Source organism: Heliangelus exortis, chromosome 5, assembly GCF_036169615.1.
Source record: "Heliangelus exortis chromosome 5, bHelExo1.hap1, whole genome shotgun sequence".
Taxonomy (NCBI): domain Eukaryota; kingdom Metazoa; phylum Chordata; class Aves; order Apodiformes; family Trochilidae; genus Heliangelus; species Heliangelus exortis.
Window position 1 is genome coordinate 20,070,950 of NC_092426.1, and position 24,123 is coordinate 20,095,072.

Consider the following 24,123-nt stretch of genomic DNA (forward strand, 5'->3'; position numbering starts at 1 on the left):
TATGACATTCTGTGAAGAGCCAATATACCCCTAATGTGATGAAATGGATAACTAAGTGTTGTTTTTATGCATACAGTGCCAGCTTCTGTGTAATAGTTGGGTATGTTTGACATAGAGCTAGATTAAAAATGTGATTTTTTAACAACTATCCAGCTAAAAAGTGTCTTGCATAATGCATGAGGAACCTTAATTTCTCTGAGGTGGTTCCTCCTGGTTCACCAGGAGAAGTGCAGTTAGCAGGAGCTAGATTTCCTAAACACACAGACAGGAATATGCAGAATTAGCTGAGCAATGAAGAGACTGAAGATCAGGTTGCAATATATACATACCTGTATATGTATATATATGTGTGTGTGTTTATTTATATACACTTGGTACTAGTGTGATAATTCTTTCTCTAAGCCAGCAGTTAAACCCTAGATGTTGTTCTTACTTACATCAATCAAGTTCTGTCACAATGTTTACAGGAGAAACAGCTTGCAGGCATCAAACTTAGTCATGCTTTTCAGCTTAATTTCTATGAAGATTGAAATCTTGTGATGGAATTAAGAATAATTTACCAAATACAGTAGTCCCTGGGAGAGGATGGAGGAGCATCCAGCTCACTTGGTGGGAGGGACTACATAAACAAGGAGACAAAACAGTCCAAGCATTTTGTTTCTGTACAATGATGAGAAAGGACCTCTGAGAGGAGTTTGAACCAAGGCACCAAAGTGGGAGGTAAAGGTCCTGAAATGCATCTTGGGGCAGAAATACAATGCAACATGTTTTGAGGGGGAGAACACATAAAGTTGCTAAGGAAGCTGTCAGAGGGAATATAACAGCAAAATGACCAGTGCTATAAAGACCCTGGAAGGAACATTGTCTAGGCAGAAGAGACTTGTAGCATCTGTGACTATCCCATTCATAAATTTTATCAATTTTCTGTATAAAGGAAAAGGTAAAATCTGTTGGCCCTAGTAGCAAACCACAGATTCAAGCATGAGGGTGCAGGCCAGGAGTAAAAACAGGATCCACAGATTGCAATATTATAGGTAGTTCAATTATAGGTAGATTTAGATAGATTATTACCTACTATTAGATTATTACCTACTATTAGATTATTACCTACTATTAGATTATTACCTACTATTAGATTATTACCTACTATTAGATTATTATAGGTAGATATTATAGGTTGTTCAAGTCCAACAGAAGCAGGAAGAGAGTCTCACTCACACTGAGACAAGTATTGCAGCAGTGGGTGACTCAGGCCCAACAAATGCAGTCATCAGGATTGCTTGATATTTCACCAACAAGGGCTCAGGGCTGGTGGAGGCTTTGCAATGCATGAATGAAGAAAAAGATGATTGCAGATGATGACTCTAAAGCATTTCTCAAGAGAAGGCAATGTGGTCCTCTGCCCAAGTAAAGGACAGAAACTTTGCATGGATTGCAGACAGCCTGCCTTATGGTCATGTTTCACACCATAGATAAAAGCAGAGAACATTTGCAATGATCAGATCATCAGCAAAAGTGAGAAAGAGGAGAAAACTAACAATGCTGTCCAAGTGAAGTCGGGTGACATTGCTCAGAATTTCATCAAATATCTTGAAAAGAGAAATTTCATAAAATTTCAGGGTGCAGTTGACACTGAAATTTGAAGATGCTCAGAGTAGACCTACTAAAGAAACTAAATGTAACGAAAGAAAGAATTTGATGCTACTGATGCAGACAGTAATACCTCAAGAAGAGGGGAATGTTGGGTAATGTAAATGTTATAAATATTTTAACCTAAGCTTGTGATATCACTAGGAAGGCAAAAAATAGCATGGAAAGGTTGTCACAACAGGTCTCAGATGGTGTCCCTGAAGTTGCTGTGAACTGTGCCCATTTTGCTAGTTAGTGGCAAAGATGCAAGGGTAAAACTTTTCCTAATTGTAAATTCTGTATGTAACAAAAGCCACATTTAAGATGGTGCCTGTGGAAATAATTGAATTGACTCAGAAAAGTGCAGAAAGACTCTTTTGTCTTCCTACTAGAAGAGTCTTTTGAAGTCAGATAGCAGAATTGAGGTTTACCTGGAAAAATAATAAAGTCAAAGTAATTGTTTCTTGCTGTGGAAAAAATCAAGAGTCTAATTCTGTCTGGTCATTGGCAAATAATCCATAACATTCACTGGATATAAGCTTATATTGATCACCAATGAAAAGTAAATACACTTTGGCTGGGTTACACAACACAAAGCCTTAGGGAGCCAAGCCAGAGCAACACTCCTGGCATGTTATTCACTGGACATCACCCATGCCTAAAGCCTTGTTTGTTACAGAGGAAAACAGCTTACTTCACCTCATCAGGTACTCATGTTTGAAATAAGCTTTCATTCTTTAGAAATATATGGAATTCTAGTATCACCTGATAATTGTGTTTTCTAAGAATTGATTTTTATAAAATGTTACAACCTAGTCCCTTTTGTTGTGAGCTTTTGCTACACTTCACAAATTTCCTCATGATTTTGTCTGCAAATCTAATACAAAAATTAAATCCAGAGCAAGAGATAAGAATTAATCCAAGATTTTGTCATCTAGGTTGTAGTTTTGAAGGACACAAAAACCTGCCTGACCCAATAAAACCTGTCTGGTTTAGTAACTAGATAGTATTATACAACTAGACAATTGCTTGTCCAATTTTGAAATATTTTCCCCCTATATTTAAAAAACATAGTGAGCAATGATCCTGAAATATAATAGTTCACCTACATGATAAAAATCTTCAAACTTACAAATAGAAACAGCCAGCTAGAGACTTTTGGGAACTTCATAACCATGTGTTAGCAAGGAAGGGCTGCAGTGTTTGCTGCCAGTTTTCAGATAGATGAGTCAGGCCCATCAGAATGTACAATTTCCTGTTGCTAATTGATTACTGTTGTTTAAGCCATTTGATTTTAATAGGTACCTCTTTTAAATGGAAAGATTAAGGCTTTGGTAAATATTAAGTTGACATATAGCCAGCATAGCTCCTTTTAGGAGTACCTTTAGTCCTATTTTTACTGATAGCTGTGTCATTTAAATACACTGCAGAAAAGAAAATAAGAACAGTGATCACAACATCACTACATGCCTAAACAAATGTTGAAAATCTTAGAATCACATAGATAAAGTGGAACATCTGTCCTCAGTGGGGACACTAGATTAAGAGTAATTTTGGAAAGCTGGTAGAAAGCAATTAGACCTACATGAATACCAGAATGCAAAGTGTGCAGGAAATCTGGAGGAGTAAATTCTGAGTCTGGAATAGGATATGATGATGGTTTCACAGTGGTACCAGTAAAAGAAAGTGGTTTGGTTTTTTGGTTGTTGTTTTTTTGGGGATTTGTTTTTTGTTTTTTGTAGGGGTTTTTGGTATGTGTTTTTTTCTTTTCTTCTTTTATCAAATCAGATCAGTAAACTAAGATTGGTAAATAACCAGTACTAAGGATTTATCCTATGTTTCTACTACATTGTTTATCTTGACTCTGAGCTAAGCCAAGCATTATGGGTGACCCCTGAGAGCGTATACCAAAGTAAATACATTCTTTTGGAATTTATTTTTGCAATTAGATTTTGAGATTGCACACTTTCCTTTTCAGTAATTTAGGCAGCTCTGTAAAAACTCATCACAAATGTATTTTGTCATTCACTGGAAATGTTTTTTAAAAAAATCTTATTTCCTCACCAATTTACTTACAGAAATAAACTTAGTGGCAGGAGCACCACTTTGCAAGCTCTGCAGGAGTGATGCAGTTCATGGACCTTAATGATGTGTTAGAACGAGAGATTCAAGTTTCAGATGAATGCTGTTTAGCAAAAGTGTCCTTTGATACTTCATTCCTGGTTCTTTACTTCCCTGCCATTATAAATCATATACAGCAATACTGTGGTTTGCTATAAAACACAGATCCTTGTTGTATGAGATTTATTAGGTAGTGCCATTACTTAGCATGATAATAGAAACCATTTGTGCATGGTTCCACACCTATATCTGCATTGATTGCCTTGGCTTCCTTGAATTACCTCTGCCTTTTAATAATGCAAAAGTGGTAGAAGGTAACCTTCAAGGCTCCCAAAATGTCTTCTGATGTATGGATGGAACATGGGGATTTTGAATGATTTGTCAAAAATTAATTCTTGGTTTTGATTTTTTTCCTTTTTTATTTGTTTTCTTCCTTGAGGTCGTCATTCAAAACCCCTTCAGGTTACATGAGGCTTGGAGCAAACCTGGTCTAGTGGAAGGTGAACCCTGCCCATGGCAGGAGGGTTGGAAATAGAAGATCTTTCATGTCCCTTCCAACCCAAACCATTCTGTGATATTATGATTAAAATTTTTCTCTCTTTTTTTTCCTCTTAGTTTCTTTTTGGTCCTAGTTTCATAAGGTCCAAAGGGCCTTGGATCAGATCCAGAGGGACTGATCTTTCTCTTTGAGGAACCAGGTACTTCTCTGTACAGTGGTAAATAAACAGGAGTTCAAATTAGAAATCTCAGAATACAGAAATAAATAATTGCCTTTTCCATTAACTTAATACTTCTGCTAGAAACAACAAATCTCTGAGCTTGCACTTAGCAAAACTGTACCTTATTTTGGCATATGGTAGTTATACTATTTCAGAAAATTAGTTTATAAATTTCAATATAGTTTATCAAACAGATAAAAGCTTTACAAGTGATGCCTTGTAATCTGGAGTAGTGCTTTGCTGCAAACAAATGTCATGTTATTTAATTAGGAGAAAACTGTTTAGTATAAGAAACCATTTTTACTGCTGGTAGATCAAGCTCTGAAAGTAATCCTGTTTTTAGCTTTGTTACATTTTTTTGTTGATTTTGTTTTTTGTTTGGTTTAATTAGCTTAACCAGTGCATCGTAGCTGGGCTCTGGAAAGATTTGCTTGGAATTATACAGTATCTCAGGCTGGAAGGGACTGATAAGGATCATCAAGTCCAACTCATTGCTCCTTGCAGCAATACCTAAAAGTAAACCACACAACTAAGAGCACAGTCCAGATGCTTCTTGAACTCTGACAGGCTTGGTGCCATGACCACTTCTCCAGGGAATCTGTTTAAGTGACCAACCAGGCTCTTGGTGAAGAACCTTTTCATAATGTCCAATCTGAACTCCCCTTGATGCAGCTTCCTTCCATTTCCTCCTGTCCTGTGGCTGATCACCAGCACCTGCTCCTCTGCCACTCGCCTGGAGGAAGTTTTGGACTGCCATGAGGTCACCTCACATCCTTTTCTTCTCCAGTCTGAACAAGCCAAGTCACTTCATCTGCTCCTTGTAAGTCTTGCCCTTAAGGCCTTTCACCATCTCGGTTGCCCTCCTCTGACACACTCTAATAGTCTGATGTCCTTCTTATATTGAGGCATCCAGAACAACACACAGAACTCAACATGGGGCCAGAAGTGCAGGGTGAAACCATCACATCCTTGTACCTGCCAGCTGTGCTGTGCTGGATGCACCCCAGGCCATGGTTTGTCTGCCTGGACACACTGTTGATTCATACTCAATTTGTCATCAACACAAACACCCAGATCTCTCTCCACACATCTGCTCTTCATCCCCCAGTTTCTATGGATAACCAGGATTACCTCATCCCAGATGCAGAATGTGGCACCTGCTCTTCTTAAATTTCATAGTGTTGGTGATTGCCCAGTTCCCTAGTATATCCAGGTCTCTCTGTAAGGTCCTCTACCCTCAAGGTGTTAGTTAAAGAACTAACTGTAACACCCTTAAAGAATACTAATTACAAACTTTTTCTAAAAGTAAGCAAGCAGTATCTGCAGAACTTAGTACATGTTTTCCACTTCTCTACTCCATCCAGTCCAATATAGCAGATGTTTAGGACTCCAACTCTTCCAAAACTACATTTTCACTTTAATTGCTATAGTAATAAGGACAATTCCAAAGAGGCCAGAAGCAATACCACTTGCAAACTATCAGAGATGCAAAAAGAAAAATTCCTGCTAAGTCATCTCCAACTTGTGTTTCATCAGGGTAAGAAACAGAAGAGGCAGCATAGATCATGTATTGGCTAAGGCCTGGGAAGGTTTCAAGTCCTGCATATGTAGCTTAGGGGGGTTCAGTCAAGGCACTGGATTTATTTTGCCATATTTTATATCTTTCGATTTCTGTGGGCACTAGTACCAGGAGTATGTCATCATTCCTTTCTCATATGGAAGTTCAAAGTATCTGAACTAGTATGAGTAAAATAAGACCTATGCCCTATCTTTAGTTTAACTCAAACCTTTTCAAAATTTAAGAAGTCTAGCTAGATTTTAAGGAAAAAAGAGCTGTTTGGAAACATTAAGTCCATGTGACAGATGGTCTCATAGAACTCAAGACAAACTTAAAGTACTGGAAATAATACAATCTACCACATGCCTCTGGTTATTTTTAAAGCTCAAGAGGAAGAAATCTCTTTACTCAAAAGACTGCCAGCTAGACTCTTCAGTCAAGCCTGTGTAGAACTCTGACAAACTGAATAGAGTTTCTGGAGCTGACATTTGTTCCATGTTAATGATTGAGGCAGATGATTTTGGGTATGGTATAAAATGGACATTCACTCAATAAGTATTAGTTTTCCAGAAATTACAGTAAGAAAGTGAAGAGAAAGCTGAAATGGTTGCTTCATGCTTTTAAGATGTGCAACTTTCATGTCCAGTGCAAGTGACTGGTTCTTCTGAATTGCTTCCAACATCTTACACCACTCCCTTTTTTTGTAGACAAGCAATTTCTTTGAAAGGGCTGCTACCTTTATCAGTGCTACACTTACTAAAATAAACTGTCTCATAAGTAAAAAAGCATAATCATGTTCCAAATTGTCTTAGAAGTGTCACTGATCAAAAGAATACTTTTTTTTTTTTTTCTTTTTTTGTAGCTTCAAACCAGAACAAAATTCACATTGGAATTGCTTGCCATGGTTTTATTTCTGAGCTATAAATATACGTACCAAATGAAAGCACACTGCAAAAGACATTAAGTGCCCCTATTTTTTCAATCCATATGGCTGAAATTAGTATCCTCTCTTCGCTCCTTAAAAATAATTAGAATAAGCTATGTATTTGAGAGCCCATAACAAACACAGAGTATTTGTATTTTTTTTTTCTGATAGAAGAGAATGATTTGGTACTTACATAGCATCTAGATTTGTCCCATTAAATGCATGGCCTTGAATGCTTGTAAAACCATTATTGTAGAGCTTACTGCAAGTGAAAAAAGTAAATTAGTTTATTTTGGGTTGCTTCAATACCTGCATACCCAACATCTTATGTATCATATTTCCTGGCATCAGCAGGAAATGGATGGGTTAATTTTAACCTCTTGAAGAAGAAGCAGTTATAGTGCAAAGTCAAATAAATGCCCCATAGCATTCCTGAGTGTAGCAGAATCAAGAATGTCATGTGAGAGGTGTGCCATCTTTACTTCTTTTTACTGTAAAGATAAAACTAGACTAAAACACTTTGACTTTCCTCTCAAACAAAACCAAGGAAACATGATACTACAGGGACCAAGTAAAGAAGGCTAAAGGAACTAATACCTAGCAAACCAGGTATGATTTTACTGTAAGGTCTTCCTGAATTATTAGAATTCACTCTTTTGCTCCCTTAGAGCAATTAATTCTTTCACATTCTGGTGTTCTCTCCCCCGGCTCAGGCCATTACTCATTACAGTCTTCTTCACTCCCCTCGTCCCTTTCTTGTGGCTCACATTGACTATGACTTGCATAACTGAACTTTATATACCATTTTCCTTCAAATATGATTTTTTTAACATTTACCACCCATTAGTTTTCACAGCATGTGCTGCTTAGGTTGCAAAAATGTTAGACACCTAGTTCTAACCATGCTGTAGTTTTCTGAAAGGAGAACTTCGAGCATTTCCCTTTTATTTTCTGCAGTATAACCATTCACTGGCATTAGGGTCACACAAAAGCAGAACAACTTTGATCAAGTCAGTTTAAAAATAAGCAGCAGGCCTGATTCAAATCACTGTTAAAGTGAGGATTTATGCAAACTAGCTTAGAAATATTAGCTGTCTGTGGTATTCCTCTCTTACAAACTACTAGAGACTGGGACAAGGATTTCTTTTTATTGTTCTGGTTTTAAACATTTTACTGTATATTTAAGGGAGTGAAGTGAGGTAATTGCATTGTGACTTAAACTGGAATAACTTACAGAGTCAGAGATTCATTACAAAGCCCATGGAAAGCATTTGCAGGCACTGAAGTCAAGAAAGGATTATCTGCAATTTCACTGAAAAAAGGAGACAAAACATCCCAGTCAAACATCTGGCTCACAGAGCTACCTTAGAACAGTTTTATTAGTAATGGTTTTCTTCCCTGATAATACATAAAAATGTAGAACATTTGTTTAGTTTTTTTCTAACGCCAGAAGATACATGTGGACTGACTAAGAATCAAACATATTTCAGCATCCAGGAAATAAGTTTATGAAGTAAATGGGTTTTATAGTCCTGATGAGGTGTGCTGGCCTGCCTGACAACAGTGGGTATCAACACAGCTCCCTTGTCTCCAAGCCAGAAAATTAACAAAGTAAATAATGCTGCAGAGTCAACTGAGCTGTCCCAAATGACTTCTGAGCTGAGATCCTGCTCTCCAGTTAAGCCCAGATAAGACATCAGATAATACATTATTCAGGACAGAGGCATTTCAGTTTACAGAACTGCATCTAGCACAAGTGAAATAACTTATTGTGTGATCTAACTTAATGATTTTTCTCAACTCTTGGCCAAATTAATTTTTCACGATCTGTCATTTCCTAAATACCTTTTTTACTCACACTCTCCAGTCTTAATAATACTATGTATCTTCAGACCAAAATTCTGTTGTGAGAAAAGGGACACATTAAAACTGAAGAGATTTACTACAACTGAAGTGGAGAAAGGAGAGTGGAAAAAGCTGGTTAGAAGCAAAGGATAGAGAAGAAGGAGGGCAGATAGCCACTAGAATTGATGACTCAACAATATGGGAGCTCAATGAAGAGCAATATCAAAAAATGCACAATATCAGCTCACCCTGCTGGCACAAATCTGTTAGATGAATGTTGACAGGATGACTTCATGTTAGCGAGCTGTATGCAGGGTCAGGTCTGTGTATCACACTGTTCTGACTTTAGACTAATTCAGGTTGTCTTGCACAGCCATTACAATTTAAAAAAAAAAAAAAAGAAAAGGCCTGTAGTAGAGGTTGTGTATCATGTGCTTTGGCTAATTCAAGATAAATGCTCTTGTATGTCCATGTCTCTCATCAGATCAAATAGTGGTAGGTGGCCTGGGATTTTCCAGGTTTGGTACTGAGGATCACTGAAATATAGCTGGAGGAAAAAGTGCTTTGTCAGACCTATTTGGTAAAAAAACACCTTCACTATACGTTTTCTTGTGATCTGAGAGTGATTGTATTCTAACAAGCTGTGAGGACAAATACTTACAGTAAGAAGTTTACATCAGATGAATAGATTTTGGTGAGGTCTGGAAATCTTTTGAGTCCGGTGTTAAAAATACCACTGAGAGAGAGAAGCAGCAGAATTACGTGTGCTGTAACACTGAACAACAATATATTTCAAACATTCAACAGTGCAGGATGGTTACTTCATCCTCTCTGTTGTCAATCAATTAACTTACAAAAAGCTGTCCAAAATATAAAGATACAAGAACAATTTAAAAAATTAAAATTACAGAATCTAAAAAATGGGAACATAGCTAAGACTATGTGCAGAGGGAAGTAGTCTGTGATGTGGATTGGAAGAAAAAAAATTGTAACTCTGGATTCACTTGAGAATAAAGCTGCTTCAGACAATAGTCTGGACCCCAAATCTGCTCTTTCATTGGGGCTAAGAGCTGTTCAAATAGCTCTAAAAAGGGACACTGTCTTCAAATGTGAACACTGTTAATGTCCCCTATTTCTTAACTGCTGCAGGCTGGAAATTACTTAAGAAAATATAGTTCTCAATTTGAAAAAATCCTTGTCCTGAAAGAAAATTTTTTTGACTTTCTTTTTACTGCTTTTAGATCTTTAGGAAAAACCTGGAAAAATCTTTCCTCCTCACAGCTACCCCTACCACTACACACATAGAATCCTTTCTAGAGTATTCCATATGTTATTCAAAAGCCCAGAAATTATTTTTTTCATATCTCTTTCCTACACTAGAATTTTAGAATTTCATGGTTTGGTATTCTGTGCTTCTCTTTAGCAATTTCATGAGAATACAAAGAATTCTTCAGGATATCTTTCTGCCATAGCGGTCATATGGAAACAGGTGTCTGTAGATGGATGTTTCACATTTAGCTGACAGGTACACTTTAAAACCCTGTGTAAATATCTAATAAATGTGAAAGATGAATATATATCTAATGTTTCCCTTCCCACCATTCCCTACAAAAATAGCCAGTGAGCACATATCATAAGAAGAAAGCTAGCTGTGGAACCTTCCCAAGGAAACATTAGTATATTTATTGGATAAAAAGAATGGGAAAATTACTGATGAATTTTTGAACATGTTTTCCTTTCTTGCAAAAGTAGTCAAAGTTTCAACCCTTACCATAGCTGGCTTTCTACCATAAAAATAAAGCAAAAGGAGGAACATTACAATCAGTTTCAAAATGAAGTTCAAGGAAACAAAACTTCTGTACTATAAGGAGTCCTCAGTGACACCTAAGTGACATCTTGTTACAGGTGCTAAATACTTACAGGTATTTCAAAAGTGGGAGGTTTTTAAAGGCATCTGGATCTATGTAATCCAAGTTTCTAAGATTTCGAATTTCACTGTGAGAAAGAGAGGAACATTACTACATTGATCATTAATACTTAATTATCATAATGGAAATCAGCACTGTTAAAATGAAATTTCAGAGAGCTAATCCCTGCAATGAACTTCTTTACTGGCCAGCATGAGCTCAAGGCCCCTATGCATTCTGAGCAAGTTTACAATGATGAATTTTCATCCGGATAGATGCAGCCCTGGAGACTGGCAAGTGTAAGCAGGGGAGAAAGAGAAATTTGAGGTTTGATGATGGCTCCTTTTGTCTGCATGCTCCTAAAATCAAAGCAGTAGCCTGTGGTAATGGCTATTACTTTGAACATGTTGAGAATCATTAAGCAAAACTTGCAGTGTTTATCTTATAATTTGATGTCTTATTTTTCTGATTACTTCCTTCATGTCTCAATAAAAAAAAAAAAGTATTAAAATAAAACAGTAAAAATAAAACAGTATTTTGTATTATTTTTACTGTCTCATTTACAGAAAGATCCAAAAGACAGGTCAGGTCACTTAAATTAGCTCTATTCTGAGACTTGACACACCATTTGCTGTACAGCCATGTCCAGCAGTACAGAAGGTAATGTATCTCTTCGGTTTTTACTGATGCAAAATTTAACACAGACTTTGTTCCTTACATCTTCTGTCCACAGGTGTGCCTTTAAATACTTCTACACAGGTGACAGGTTGGTCTGCAGGTAGTCAAAAATGTACTAGGTTCACAATCAAACCACCACCTACCTGTCCCTAAACAGCAACTCATTTTTGCTTTTTAAAGAAAACACTTAAAAATCTTAAACACTCAAAGAACAAATGTGTAGCAAGTCACTTGATATGAAGTCCTGTATCAAGACTGGCAATAACCTGTTAACTTATGTTCAGTGGCAAAGATGTAAATATTAATTCCAGATAAATCTTAATTTATCTATTAATTTAATTAAACTGTTTATAAGAACTCTTCAAATATTCTTCTTTAGTTAATGAATTAACTGAAGAGACATCACTCTGTGATATAACTTCTAGAAAGGTTTATATGAATTTATTAAAATTTTAAAAAACCACAAACATTATTTAGGTGGCTTCTAAATTTAATTGGCCAACCACATCTTTCGTACCTGCCTTGCAATATTGACCTGCCTTGCAATATTTTTTTTTTTTTCTTGTAGTACCTTGGGACCATTTTCTGCCTTGTTAAATTTATTTTGTCTATAGCTTCCTTGTCTTCTGTCATTTATATATACACTTCCCTGCTTCATTCTCCTCCTACAGCCAAACCAACATGTTATTTCTTCTGCGTGCTCCTGTCAACCTGCTAGCACCAGAAAACTCTCAGGATTCTTTCAGTCTATTCCCTACCTCCAAACTGAAGGTTTTAACAAGATTTATCTGCACAGCACTTGCCCCAGTGCTCTGAAATTCACTGCAGGTATACGGCATTGCCCACAAATCTCTTCAGTCTCTTTTCAGTTGCTTCTCAGGTATTTCCATCAAATCACCTCTCTGCTGCCCTGGCCCTTGGCTCCAGCTCACTGCAGCTCACAGCAGAGATGGAGAGTGGTCCTTCACCTGCTCTCCAAACCACGTCACATATAGGAGGGTAAGGCACTTGAACCATAACCTCTGGCCCTCTTCCCAAATGTTGAGAGGGCTTTTCACATGGAGAAGAGGGGAGAGTTTTTGGAGTGAGGAGTGAGGAGGAGGAGTGGGGAGGAGAAGGGAATAGGGAGAAATCAGAGGAGAGACACAGATACAGGGAAAAGATTGAATGATTTTTTTGCAGTTCTTTCCAAAGGAATGTTTTCCTGAAAAATACTGCCCTAATTACAAAAGCTTTTTATTTAGTGTCATGCTACCAAGCTGCAGCTCTACTAGTAAGACAAGTATGCAGAGACATTGACTGATAATCAGACACTTTCAAAATTATATATAGAAAAAAAAAGTAATTACAGCATTGTATGAGAGAGACAGTTGTGAATTTGTTAACATGTTAAGTTTGAATCACAGACATCCTTAAAAAAAGTTAGAGACAAAAAGAAGGCACAAAATAATCTGTAACTTATATCCCTTGAAACAACCATAAAAGGTGTATCAGCCTCTGGCTTGTCTTCTTTCTGAACTCAGGAGTCTTTCCTCTCTGACAAAGTTTTCTAAATCTGTACTGATTGGCAGTGGGGCCTCTGCAAACACAAACCTCTGAAAAATGCCAAACTGCAGCTCATCTGAGCTTCTCAGCACTGGCACGCTTCCCATTCCCTTATATAGATCACTCATGAAGACGTGGCAGAGTACCAGGACCAGACTGGATCCTCAGAAGCTCTGTTCAGTACACTATTTTCTCATTTTGACAGGGTGCTGCTGAATGATAGGGACTCTCTGGATGCAGGTATCTTACCACTTTTGTAACTACCCTAGTGCATCATTTAATGAGGACTTGTGAGAACAAAGAGGTATAAAAACACTCTCCAGAAGCCTTTGTCCATAACATTCCCGTTTAGTAACCAGAGAAACACTCTTCATTTTACTAGCACACTTCCAGAATGAGTACCTATTATTCTTCATGTCTCCAGTTAGTATATTTTGCCCTGTGTTTTGGTCTTTTAATTTTATTTCTGGTGCTTATATTACTATTTTACACTTACCTTCAAGAATTTGACAGAAGTAATTCTTAGTTTTTAGTTCATTTCAATTTGCTATCAAGCTCATAATATAGTCCTATACATTTTTCACCACACTATTTTATACTCCTCTGAGAGGATACAGAAGAGCAAGGGACCAAAAAGATGTAGGAAAGAAAGCACAAGTAAGAGAGGAGACTGACTCCATGTTATGGAGAAAGGAAATGAGAGAGGTAATATTTAGCTATAAAGAAGTTAAGAACGGCGATTCAAACTTCAATATGTGTATTATTACCATAAATCTCCCCGATTTATTTTATCACTGTATTCATTTATTTAATTACAGTACTTACATATGAGTTACTTTAGTTAAACTGTTGAAGGAATGGGCTTCCAGACTCTGAAGGGTTTCATCTATGGAGATGTAGCTAAACACCAGCAAACAGAAAAAGAAACAAGTCTCAAACTTTGGCAAGCCATGGCTAATGCCCATCATGCATTTTCCTCTCATTCTTTTTCTCATCCAACTGGCATGACACTGCCAGACATACTGAGGGAGGAGCTTTTAACAGGATTTTGACACCTTAGGTGCACACTGCGTTGCAGAATAATGTTAAATAAAAACAAACAAAAAAACCACCAACAACAAACCAAAACAATCACAACATCTGCTGCTGTAAAGCACTGAAGGCAAACATCTATATTTCAGAATTTTATTTATCTTCCCTTTTCTCTATTTCAGATCACCTTGGTGCTCTCTAAGGGGAATCACGTCCTCAGGTAACTGGGAATACTTCTCTACATTGAAGAATTATGAGAGACAGAAACAAATATGGTTCTTGGGAAATTACTGCAAGAACTGTTGTGATTTCTCTAGAGTAAAACAGATCATCAGGGCAACTAACACTTTGTGCTCTAACCATGAACTTAGAGAGAAAATCTACCCATACAGTGAATGCCATAAAGGCTGCATAGAGTAATGTGGTTCAGAAGGGAAACCAGAAAGAAAGCTGAAAAATATTTATTTGCATGCAGGTTAGACTGAGTTGCATTTGTACTGCTGGTGATCTACTGAACAGGATGAGAAAATATCTCTGCAGTGTCTCTGTACCATCACTAGGAGAATGATAACACTGGAACTCCTGTTAATGACTTTGAAGTGTGAATGAAGTTGCAATACCACCAAGTAGTGCAGATTTTCAGAGTAACTGATGCTACTACTTGGGTTAAATGGTCAGATTTTAGTTTTCAAAATATCTCTTAGTTTTCAAGTATTTTTCTTTAATGCTAGAATAGCATTTGAAAGATGTATTCTTGTATTATATTTACTTCTCTAATCATATTTTATGTCATCTTTCTAATCTATAGATCTTTAAAATTCATTGAAATGCCTAGTATTGTGTTTATATTTATTCTTTTTAAAATATTTAAATACTACCATTTGATACTCTTGATCAAAGTTGCTGACTCAGTTTTTAATATTTTGCACATACTTTCAGCAACTTGATAATTATTTTAAATGCACAAAATTAAGGCAACTAGAGGAGTCCTAGACATTTCATATGTCAAAATAAGATAAAATGCCTTTCCTCCTTTTTAATCAGAAGACTTGCAAGGACCTAGAATCATGCTTAACTTTAAAAAATTCCAATTGGTATTTTACACTGTGTCTAATAGATTTGTGTTGCTTAAACAAAGCAGAGACAATTTTTAATATTCTTCCCATTTTTTCCAATAACAGTATTACAAAGAACACTAATAAGTAGAAAACTAAAATATCATCTTAAAAACCAGGAGTGCTTTTTAATAGAATCAGTTATGATTCAAATTTTTATTTTCTGTGGAAATTTTAAAGATGATAAATATTTATTTCCATGGATATTAAAAAATATTTAACACGTTTTAAGAAGTTGGAAAGAATAGTTTGTGACCAATGCATGCTTTAAGAACCAGCATAAGCTAATATCACTAACTGCTCTCAGGAAATTTAAGTCCTCTCCAAACTTGAGCTAATATCATATTTTCTGAACTTAATTTAACTCTACTAATATGAGATTTACTTCTTATTGGTCACTTTGGATTGACATTCAACAGTGCTTCAAAAGATACCAGAAAACAGAAAAACCTTTGGGCTCGTGTTGTGAGCACATAATATAGTAGTTAGTAGTATGTTAAATGCAAGAAATAAAAATCATAGTAGTGAGAACAGGAAGGAGTTGGAAAGCTCGCTTAAATTCCCATTTTGAAGGCATCTTACAATTCAGCACCTCCTCTCCCTACCAGCTGTATTTAATTTGCAGGATTTCAAAATGCCTTCAACACCCATTGCAAATACAGTCATAGCTTAAACACCAAATGCACAGCTTCAGAGAAAGTCTGTTTCCAGGTAACACTTTAATTACCATTGCCCATTCAAAAAAGAGCCAGAGAAAAAGCACTGTGTGGAAAAGTGCTCTGCATGGGGCTGCTGGCAGAGAGCAGTGTGCAATGTGAGGATGATTCTTTGTGTGGAGAAGCTGTGGAGAAAACAGCTCCAGGACCTAGAGGCCTGGTGTCTGTGAGGTACTGATGGATGTGACCACAAAGTCATGGTTGGATTTGATGATCCAAGAGGTCAACCCAACACCACCATGCCAAGTAAAACATGTCCTGAGGTGCCACATCTACACATTTTGTGAACAGCTCGAGGGATGGTGACTCCACCAGTTCCCTGGGCAGCGTGCTCCAATGCCTGACCAAATTTCACTTACACCCGAATACCTTACAAAGCTTTTATTTTTTTCAGTGCACTGATGCATTTCAGACAGGAATTAACTTTGCGCTTGAACAATTCCTTGAAATGCTTTTTTATTTCATTCCTGTGACAAAGCAGCACAGGGAAACAATCTCTGCTTCTGGCTACCATGAGTACATGTACTCATTTAAGAGAAAAAATGTCTCTCAAATTCTTGTTTGAACAAGGTTCATAAAAAGGACAACTAAATTTTCTGTTCAGTATAGAGGAAAAAAGGGTTTATTTGTAGAAATTATATACTAGGAACTATGCAGCGAAATGAAGTGTTATATTTGGAACAGTAAACACAGGCTCTATCACCCTATTGAAACTTCAGACCGTTTTCTAGATGAGTTTAAAAAGCAAGAAATGATGGGATAATTTTCATTGCTGATGGAAATTAGGGGCTGGGAGAGGCGAATTAGAGGTGTGGTACATTAGAGGCCAAGACATGCAAACAAGAGCTGTAGCTAAAATACAAGTACTGGTTTCTTAACCCAAGGTTTATGTCAAGAAGGTGGGAGTTTGTGATTTAAAGTAGTAGTAATGCTACAAGAAAAATCCAGAAGGGCATTGATACTACTAAAATTAAAACTGCTGTCTATTTTTCATATGTCTTTTAAAATTAATAAGAAAAGAAAAAATTGATATTCCAAAAAGCACTGCACAGCAGGAGAGTGTAACTCTAATGCATCAGATCATGGTATTAGATAGATTATGGCTATAAAACTCCATATTCAGATTCTCTCCTTAAAGAATAATTTGGAGTGGATCACAGAATCATAGAATTGCAAAATGGTTAGGTTGGGAGGCACCTTAATGATCATCTAGTTCCAAACCCCCTGCCATAGGCAGGGACACCTCCCCCTAGACCAGGTTGCCCAAAGCCACATCCAACCTGGCCTTGAACACTTCCAGGGAGGGTGCAGCCAAAACTTGCCTGAGCATCCTGATCCAGATGTTGACATGAGGCAAACAGGTTGAAGCTGCTGGTTGTGCATTTACAGATTGCATCCATGCATTTGTTTTTCAACAAGGGAAGTTATACGATAGAGGCCCCTCTCAAATCACACAAATACCAATGTTTTGGTGAAAGTCCATCTGTAGTCTAGAAATGCCAGAGGGTCTCCAATGACATGAGCTACAAATCATGCTTAGAGCTGGAAACAAATTTTTAACCAGGACCAGCAAGGAAATGTTAATTTGTTATGAACTAAATAATTTCTCCTATATTCCAAACTGAATAAGCAAAAGTAATTAAAACACGATTTATAGTCTTATTTAATGTATCTACTTCAATAAAGGTGTGCTCTTATCCAAAAATGCTTATTATGCCTTCCTAGAGCTGGTTTGGGTTGTAAGCAATGGGATGATTACTTGCAGTTCTAAAATGCAAGTGGTGAGACAGCAAAGGTGCAAGAATATTTTCATTTCGGAAGATTTTATGCCCACAGGTAGAATTTTGGAGAAGGGAAGTGATTTTCTATAAAGGAGCTACAAGAATAATACCAGAAACAGAACTTACATCCTGGAGATGTTGGGGAGATTGGAAAAAGCATCACTTGGAATTGTTCTTAGATGAGTCTCCAAGAACCTCCTGTAGAAATAAAGGTTTGACAGTTAACATCCTGCGGTAAGTACAATTTGATATTAAAAAGTCTTACACAATTCCACCTCTGCTCTGGTATTTCTAGTTCTATCTTCCCTTTTCCCAGTGTTTCCATCTTTGCCTCATTTCTTTTCCTATTTCATTATATGGCTCAGTTTGCTCTGTGTGCTGGCTCAGTCTAAATTACAACCTACTGCATGGTCTCACCTAGGAACTCAGAATTCAGTGGTACTGGTGGCCCTTCCAAAACTCCAGAGTACGACCAGCAAACATATTTGTCCACGGAAGTTAATGAAACATTAGGAGTACAAGAATTCGTTAATCACTTCAGGCTCCACAAAGATACCCCATCTCTCATTCTGAGCAAGAAATTCAGGTATATCAGCCAAAACTGAATTAGAGCAATTGCATTCCACCTCCAGAGAATTCTCCATATAGCTGGTAATAAATGTTAACATTCTTCCTCTCCAACCCATTGACGTGGGGATGGCAGGGACATTGTTATTTTTGAGTTTAAGACCACTTAAAGATGCACTTTGAGAGAGAATAGAATTATGTATCTTACCCATCTGCAAGAGATTTTTAGAAAAAAAAAAGGTAATATTTAAGGAAGATACTTATCAACAGACAAGTTCTTAACAGAATGGATCTCCAGCAGACTGACTCCTCAAAAAAAAAAAAGGAATGCTTTGGAAAATTAGCCTATAATATCTGTTGAACTTACAGTTAAAACCTGTCAATGCTGGATGAGATAATCTTTGGTTTCTCAGTACATCTGGGAGTACAGTTACACAATTTATAGTTAAGGAATTGCCTGAAGAAAAATCAAGAATAAATAATCATCTTTTGCCATAGCTGCTGTTTAAGAACAGTTCAGGAGAAAGAAATAAACAAATTAGGATTATTTCCTACTTCTGTTTTCTGTTTCATAAGGTGAAGTATCTGATTATAGTAATTATGTTTGATTTACAGAGACAAAAATATTATCATCATCTGAAGATTTATCAAGCTTCTAGAATGTGCACACAAGAAATAAAAATAACTGTAGAAATTCTTTAACATTCCATCTTGAGTGAAAATATAAATTAAGAAAATGTAGATTCCTGAGGTCCCAGGGGAAGGCTCTGAAAGTCTATTTCCCAAGTACACCTCCCCTACTACATATACTTGTATGACAGTGAACAACAACCTAAAAGACTTCTATATGTCCAACACTGGGTTGATGTTTCTCTTGACCTCAGTCAGCCCAGCTCCCACAGGTTCCCCCGCCAGGGAAATGTCCATAGTCATACTTGCCTATGTCCCTGCACTCATGGCACCTTGACAGCCATACCTGTGCTCTCCCATCCTTCTGCCTTCTCCACTTCATACCACTGCTTCCTTCTATGATCACAGACCTGGCCAAAATATTTGCAAAAACCAGATGCTTAGCCCAGCAGAGCCTGCTGACCCTGGTGGTGTGTTTCAGCAGCTGGCTGTATTTTCAGGTCTTTTTAGGATGCTGACGGTGATGACTGAGGAAGTTCTGGTTTCAAATTTTACCAAGAACAGAGTGAATGAGGGACTTTGACAGGCTAGAGAAATGGCCCAACCTTACTCAGTTCAACAAGGAGAAAGAGTAAAGTCCTGTGCCTGGGTACACCAGTAGGTGCTGGGGACCAACTGGCTGAAAAGCAGCATTGCAGAAAAGGACCTGGGGGTCCTTGATGGACACCAATTTGGAAATGAGCTACCAAATCAGCTCATTTGAGCTCATTCGCTGCAAATGAGCCCTTGCTGCAGAGAAGACTAATGGTATCAGGCTGCATCTGGGGGAGAAGCAGTCCTAAGGCTTCTTCCTGAGACTGTTGAAAGCCAAGAAAAATATAGTTTAAAGCCACTTATGAATACCCAAGCTCACTTTTAATCTCTGTTGTAGCCCTCTGGTTCTCTGTTCTTCCTAGTAACTCATTTTCTTCATAGTAACTAATACGGGGATATGTTTTGGATTTCTGTTGATAGCAGAGGGATGTTTTAGTTACTGCTAAGCAGTGCTTGCAGGGAGTCAAGGCGTTTTCTGCACAAGGAGTTGGGAGGGGACAGAGCTGGGATAGCTGATTCCATCTCACCAAAGGGGAATCCCATGCCATATGACATCATGTTCAGCATATAAAGCTGGAAAAAGTAAGAAATGGGAGGACATTTGGAGTGATATTTGTCTTCCCAAATAACTGTAACACATCATAGAGCCCTGCTTTTCTGAAGATGGCTGAACATCTGCCTGCCAATGGGAAGCAGTGAATGAATTCCTTGTTTTGATTTGCTTATGTGCACACCTTTTATTTTACCTGTTAAAATGTCTGTATGTCAAACCAGGAGTTTTTTCACTTTTACTCTTCTTATTCTCTCCCCCATCCCACCAGGGAATAGTGAGCAAGTGGCTGAGCGGGGCTGAACTGCTGGCTGGGGTTAAACCAGGACACAAGGTAAAAGTAACAATAATAGAAATAAAAAACAACTTCACAAAAGGATTTGACTAATAAATCAAGATTAGAAACATAGGAGAAAATCTTTGCTCTTACATATGAAAGAGTACTAAATCTTCATAAAGTTAACTACCCATTTAACAGCCCTGTATTTTAATGTTAAGCAAAGCCATAATTACATCTCAGAAACCAGAATTACTTTCTCTTGTGCATGTAAGTCAAAATTGCAGCATAGCTGATTTTTTTCACTGAATGCTAAATACAGTTAGAGAAAAACTAGTGATGATAAATTACAATAAAATTCAAAAAAACCTATTTATAGTCCCAGTTCTCTTCCATCTGCACACATACACAAGAATAGAATTTGGCCTATTACTTACAAAGGTCACTGTTAGGATATAAGGAGGTTAAACTGAAAACTTTGATAGGTATTTCACCTCTTACATGTGACCATTTTCAAATATGAAATTGATGAATGTCAGAAGTACCTGGCAACCAGGACCAGAAAAATATCAATACATTTTCCATTTGAGAGGTACGAGCAATCTGTGTTTATGTTTAACTGCCACAGTCTGTACCTACTTATGTTTGACTATTTCATTTCTATTATTGCTTTGTGTTTGAAAAAGACACAAAGTGAGGGGAAAATGTAGGAGAGGTATTCATCTGCTTCAATCACACCCATTCATCTGGTGGCTTGCAACAACAGCATGCAGTACATAGTCAAAATACCAATAGAGTTAGAATTTACAGCTGCACATGGGATAGAATACATTAAAATCTAAGGTAAACCACTTCTATTGCTCTCTGGCTTACTTGGTAAATCACTTGAAAGCATTTTTTCTCATTGCTGATGAATCCTGCTTCAGTGTTGAAGATCATACAATAGCTTAATGACGTATGTACTGTATTCTCTAATGCCTTGCACTAAACACATTTATAAAAAGCACTGGTCTTTTAGAAACAAATTTACAACTGAGTTTAGCTAAAAGCCTCTCAAGATTTTGAGGTCTGTTGTGGGGTTTTTGTCTGTTCCCAAGCACTAGATTCTGTTCATCAAGACAGGGCAGCAGGAAAGGGTGTCCTTCCTGTCTGCCATCCAAGAGAGAATGGTGGGAATCACAGAATCACCTGGGCTGGAAAGGACCTCTGAGATCATCAAGTCCAAGCCTTTATCCACTAGTGCCGTGGTTACCAGACCATGGCACTGAGTGCCATGAAGGAGTAATTCCTTCTTTGAACAACATTAATCATGACTACTTCTCCCCCTCATTCTCTGGTATTGTATATCAAGCCCAGATCAGGATAAACAGCCATGTCTATCAACTGAGTTCACAGAGCAGAAAAAAAATGCACCATCCCTTCTCACGGACCACTGCTGCACCCAGACCCACCAGAATCATCTGAAACAAGGGGCATGACCTCCAGTAACTGGCAGAGAAGGAAACTCTTCTTGCTTAGCTGCAGCATGTCTGCAGCAGTCCCTCCTACTACTCGAAAGCCCTAAACAAGGAAGCAGAAAGCATCAGGTTGGACATGCCAACACCAAGACTACACTGGCTTCTAGCAGGAGCTGAGTGCAAATAGTGACAAATCCAAGTGGGACCAGCATATTCCTCAGATATAAAGGTTTCACATGTTCTGTATTAAGAAATGTATATATATGTGCCTAACTGTATATGCATAATTTTAACAACTTCTTAAGCAGTATCTGTGATATTACTTCAGTAAGATATATTAGGGAAGTAAATATACGTTTTACATACTTAGCCTATTGATCTTAAAACATGTTAGTCAACAAAATATAATAAATAAATAGGGAATATCCACAGGATTCCAGATTAAAATAACATGATTTTTAACTTAAATCACAGTAACAACAGCTACAAGTATTTTAACGCTCCACAAAGAGAAGAAAACCAAGACCATATATGAAGCAAGGTAAGGAATTTTACATACTAATTTTATGGTTATGAGAAAATTATAACAAGCATTGACTTTCCAGGTTTTATACAGGAGAAATAATGATAAAAGCAAAGATAATGGAAAGATAAACAGTTATTGACACATTAACTTCTAGTTTTTTTATATTCAAGTAAACCAAACACAAGCTAAACAAACTTAGAAATACAGCTCTTCTAAAAATCATTACTCTGAAATAAATGTATCGTAGTCTTTCAGTAGTGCAGAAATAGGTATAAAAAGACATTTCCCATAGTGAGGTGCATGCTGAGCTTACCAGAAGACGATTACCACCTAGTGTCTAATGCCAGTATTGCCGGTGTGGTAGCAGCGAGGGAAAGACTCACAGCAAAGTAACCCTAAAAGTACGAGGTAACTTCTGAATTTGTTAGTACTCTACATAGCTGCTTCCCAGCAATTAGCTACAAGTCCAAAAGAATAACATAAAATATGCGTCAAAACTGGCCCAGCCCTAAAGAAATACTAGAGCTTTTCAACCTGAAAGTGTGCAGGTCAGCGTCTGGGACATTGCTGCACTGGAAAGAAGTTCTTGGCACTAAGCTCTTGGCACATCCTCTTCTATCCACTGGGGTGCATATGGACACTGTCAGTCTGACAGGCAAGAATTCAGGGTGATAATACACAGCAAACAGAAATCCATAATGTCACAGAGCTTATTCTTGCTCACTTTGTGATCACTGCTTCTTGCTGGCTTTGAGAAAAAAATGAAAACTTGACAGGAGACACTATCTCTGCTGAATGTTATCTGCCATTTAGCAGCAAAATAGTAGGTTGCTAATGTCATTTAAGAGGTCTCAGAACTGTCAGTGGTGAATTAAATGGCTACAAGGTCAAGAAGTTTAACACTGAACAGCTGAGACACTGAGAACTGCAAAAAAGGTGGTAAGGAAAAACCCTGTAGGGATCTGCACTAACACAGAGAACTGCTAAAAGACACTGAATGAGCAGGTAAAAAAGGTCACTGACACCACTAAAACTGGAAGAAAGAAACCCCAAACAAATGGAAAACAATGTTTTCCTTAGTACACATCAATGCTAAAGGAAGGTGGAGATTCAAATACCTGCTTTGTTTTGGGGAATGTGTTTCCAAGCCCTATAAATATACCCATAATTCTTGTAAGGGTTCTTGAGACTATTTACAAACTATGAACTTTTTTATGTGCACACAACAACTCAATGAAGTGAGCAGCTGAACTGGAACAAGTGACATTAGGGGACCAGAGACATTACTGAAGATCAAAATAATATTTTTGGAACATTGAAAACAATTTTTTTTTCCCTATTGTTAATCACTTATTCCATCATCAGCATTTCTCATATATTTGAAACTTTTAAAATTCCTGTGTCATGGCACAGAAAGCCACCCAGTGCTGGGAACTGTACAAATGCAATACAAAAAGCCATTCCCAGTAGAAACAAGGATTACTTCAATGTACTTTAACTACACACATAGCTTTCTTAACAGAAAAGCAGAGGGAATGCAAATAGTTATTTTGAAGATGCTTAGGTGATGTTCACTTAAATGAGAATACAGATAATTGTCACAAAAGACTATAGTGACATGGCAGCAGAAAATATTTATCTTTTCCTTGCCTGTGGAGTTGACAAGTTTTGACCAACTTAACAGCAAAAATGTGTTTTACACCAGAGTTTAAAAAATCCATTTTAAGAAAGGACTTTGACAGTTGTTTAACAGGCTTACTCTGTGTTACAGTCCACTGAATCTTGAATTGCTAGTGCAGTCAAGTTTCATTACATTGGTTTTTTTTGACATTAAATTTCCAAGCCATTACACTTCAGAAGCATGCAACAGCCTTCTCCTGAACTGAAAACAGAGCTTACCAATATAACTGTAAAGGAAAGAAAAAGCTTAAATGTTAAAAAAATACTATGA

General features: G+C 37.3%; 1 protein-coding gene and 1 long non-coding RNA gene across 2 annotated transcripts in view; one reads left to right on the forward strand and one right to left on the reverse strand.

Moving 5' to 3' along the window:
• Positions 1 to 24,123, reverse strand: part of TSHR (thyroid stimulating hormone receptor) — a 43,845-nt gene that overhangs the window by 11,439 nt on the left and 8,283 nt on the right. The window contains exons 2-7 of the mRNA XM_071745846.1: positions 17,698 to 17,769; positions 13,753 to 13,827; positions 10,718 to 10,792; positions 9,459 to 9,533; positions 8,187 to 8,264; positions 7,146 to 7,214 (exon numbers count right to left, since the gene is read on the reverse strand). Coding sequence (XP_071601947.1) covers positions 7,146 to 7,214; positions 8,187 to 8,264; positions 9,459 to 9,533; positions 10,718 to 10,792; positions 13,753 to 13,827; positions 17,698 to 17,769 — 444 coding nt within the window. The remainder of the gene's footprint in view (positions 1 to 7,145; positions 7,215 to 8,186; positions 8,265 to 9,458; positions 9,534 to 10,717; positions 10,793 to 13,752; positions 13,828 to 17,697; positions 17,770 to 24,123) is intronic.
• Positions 14,980 to 23,523, forward strand: LOC139797061 (uncharacterized). Its single transcript, XR_011726266.1, has 3 exons — positions 14,980 to 17,805; positions 20,184 to 20,246; positions 22,121 to 23,523. It is a non-coding gene; the product is annotated as an uncharacterized lncRNA (long non-coding RNA).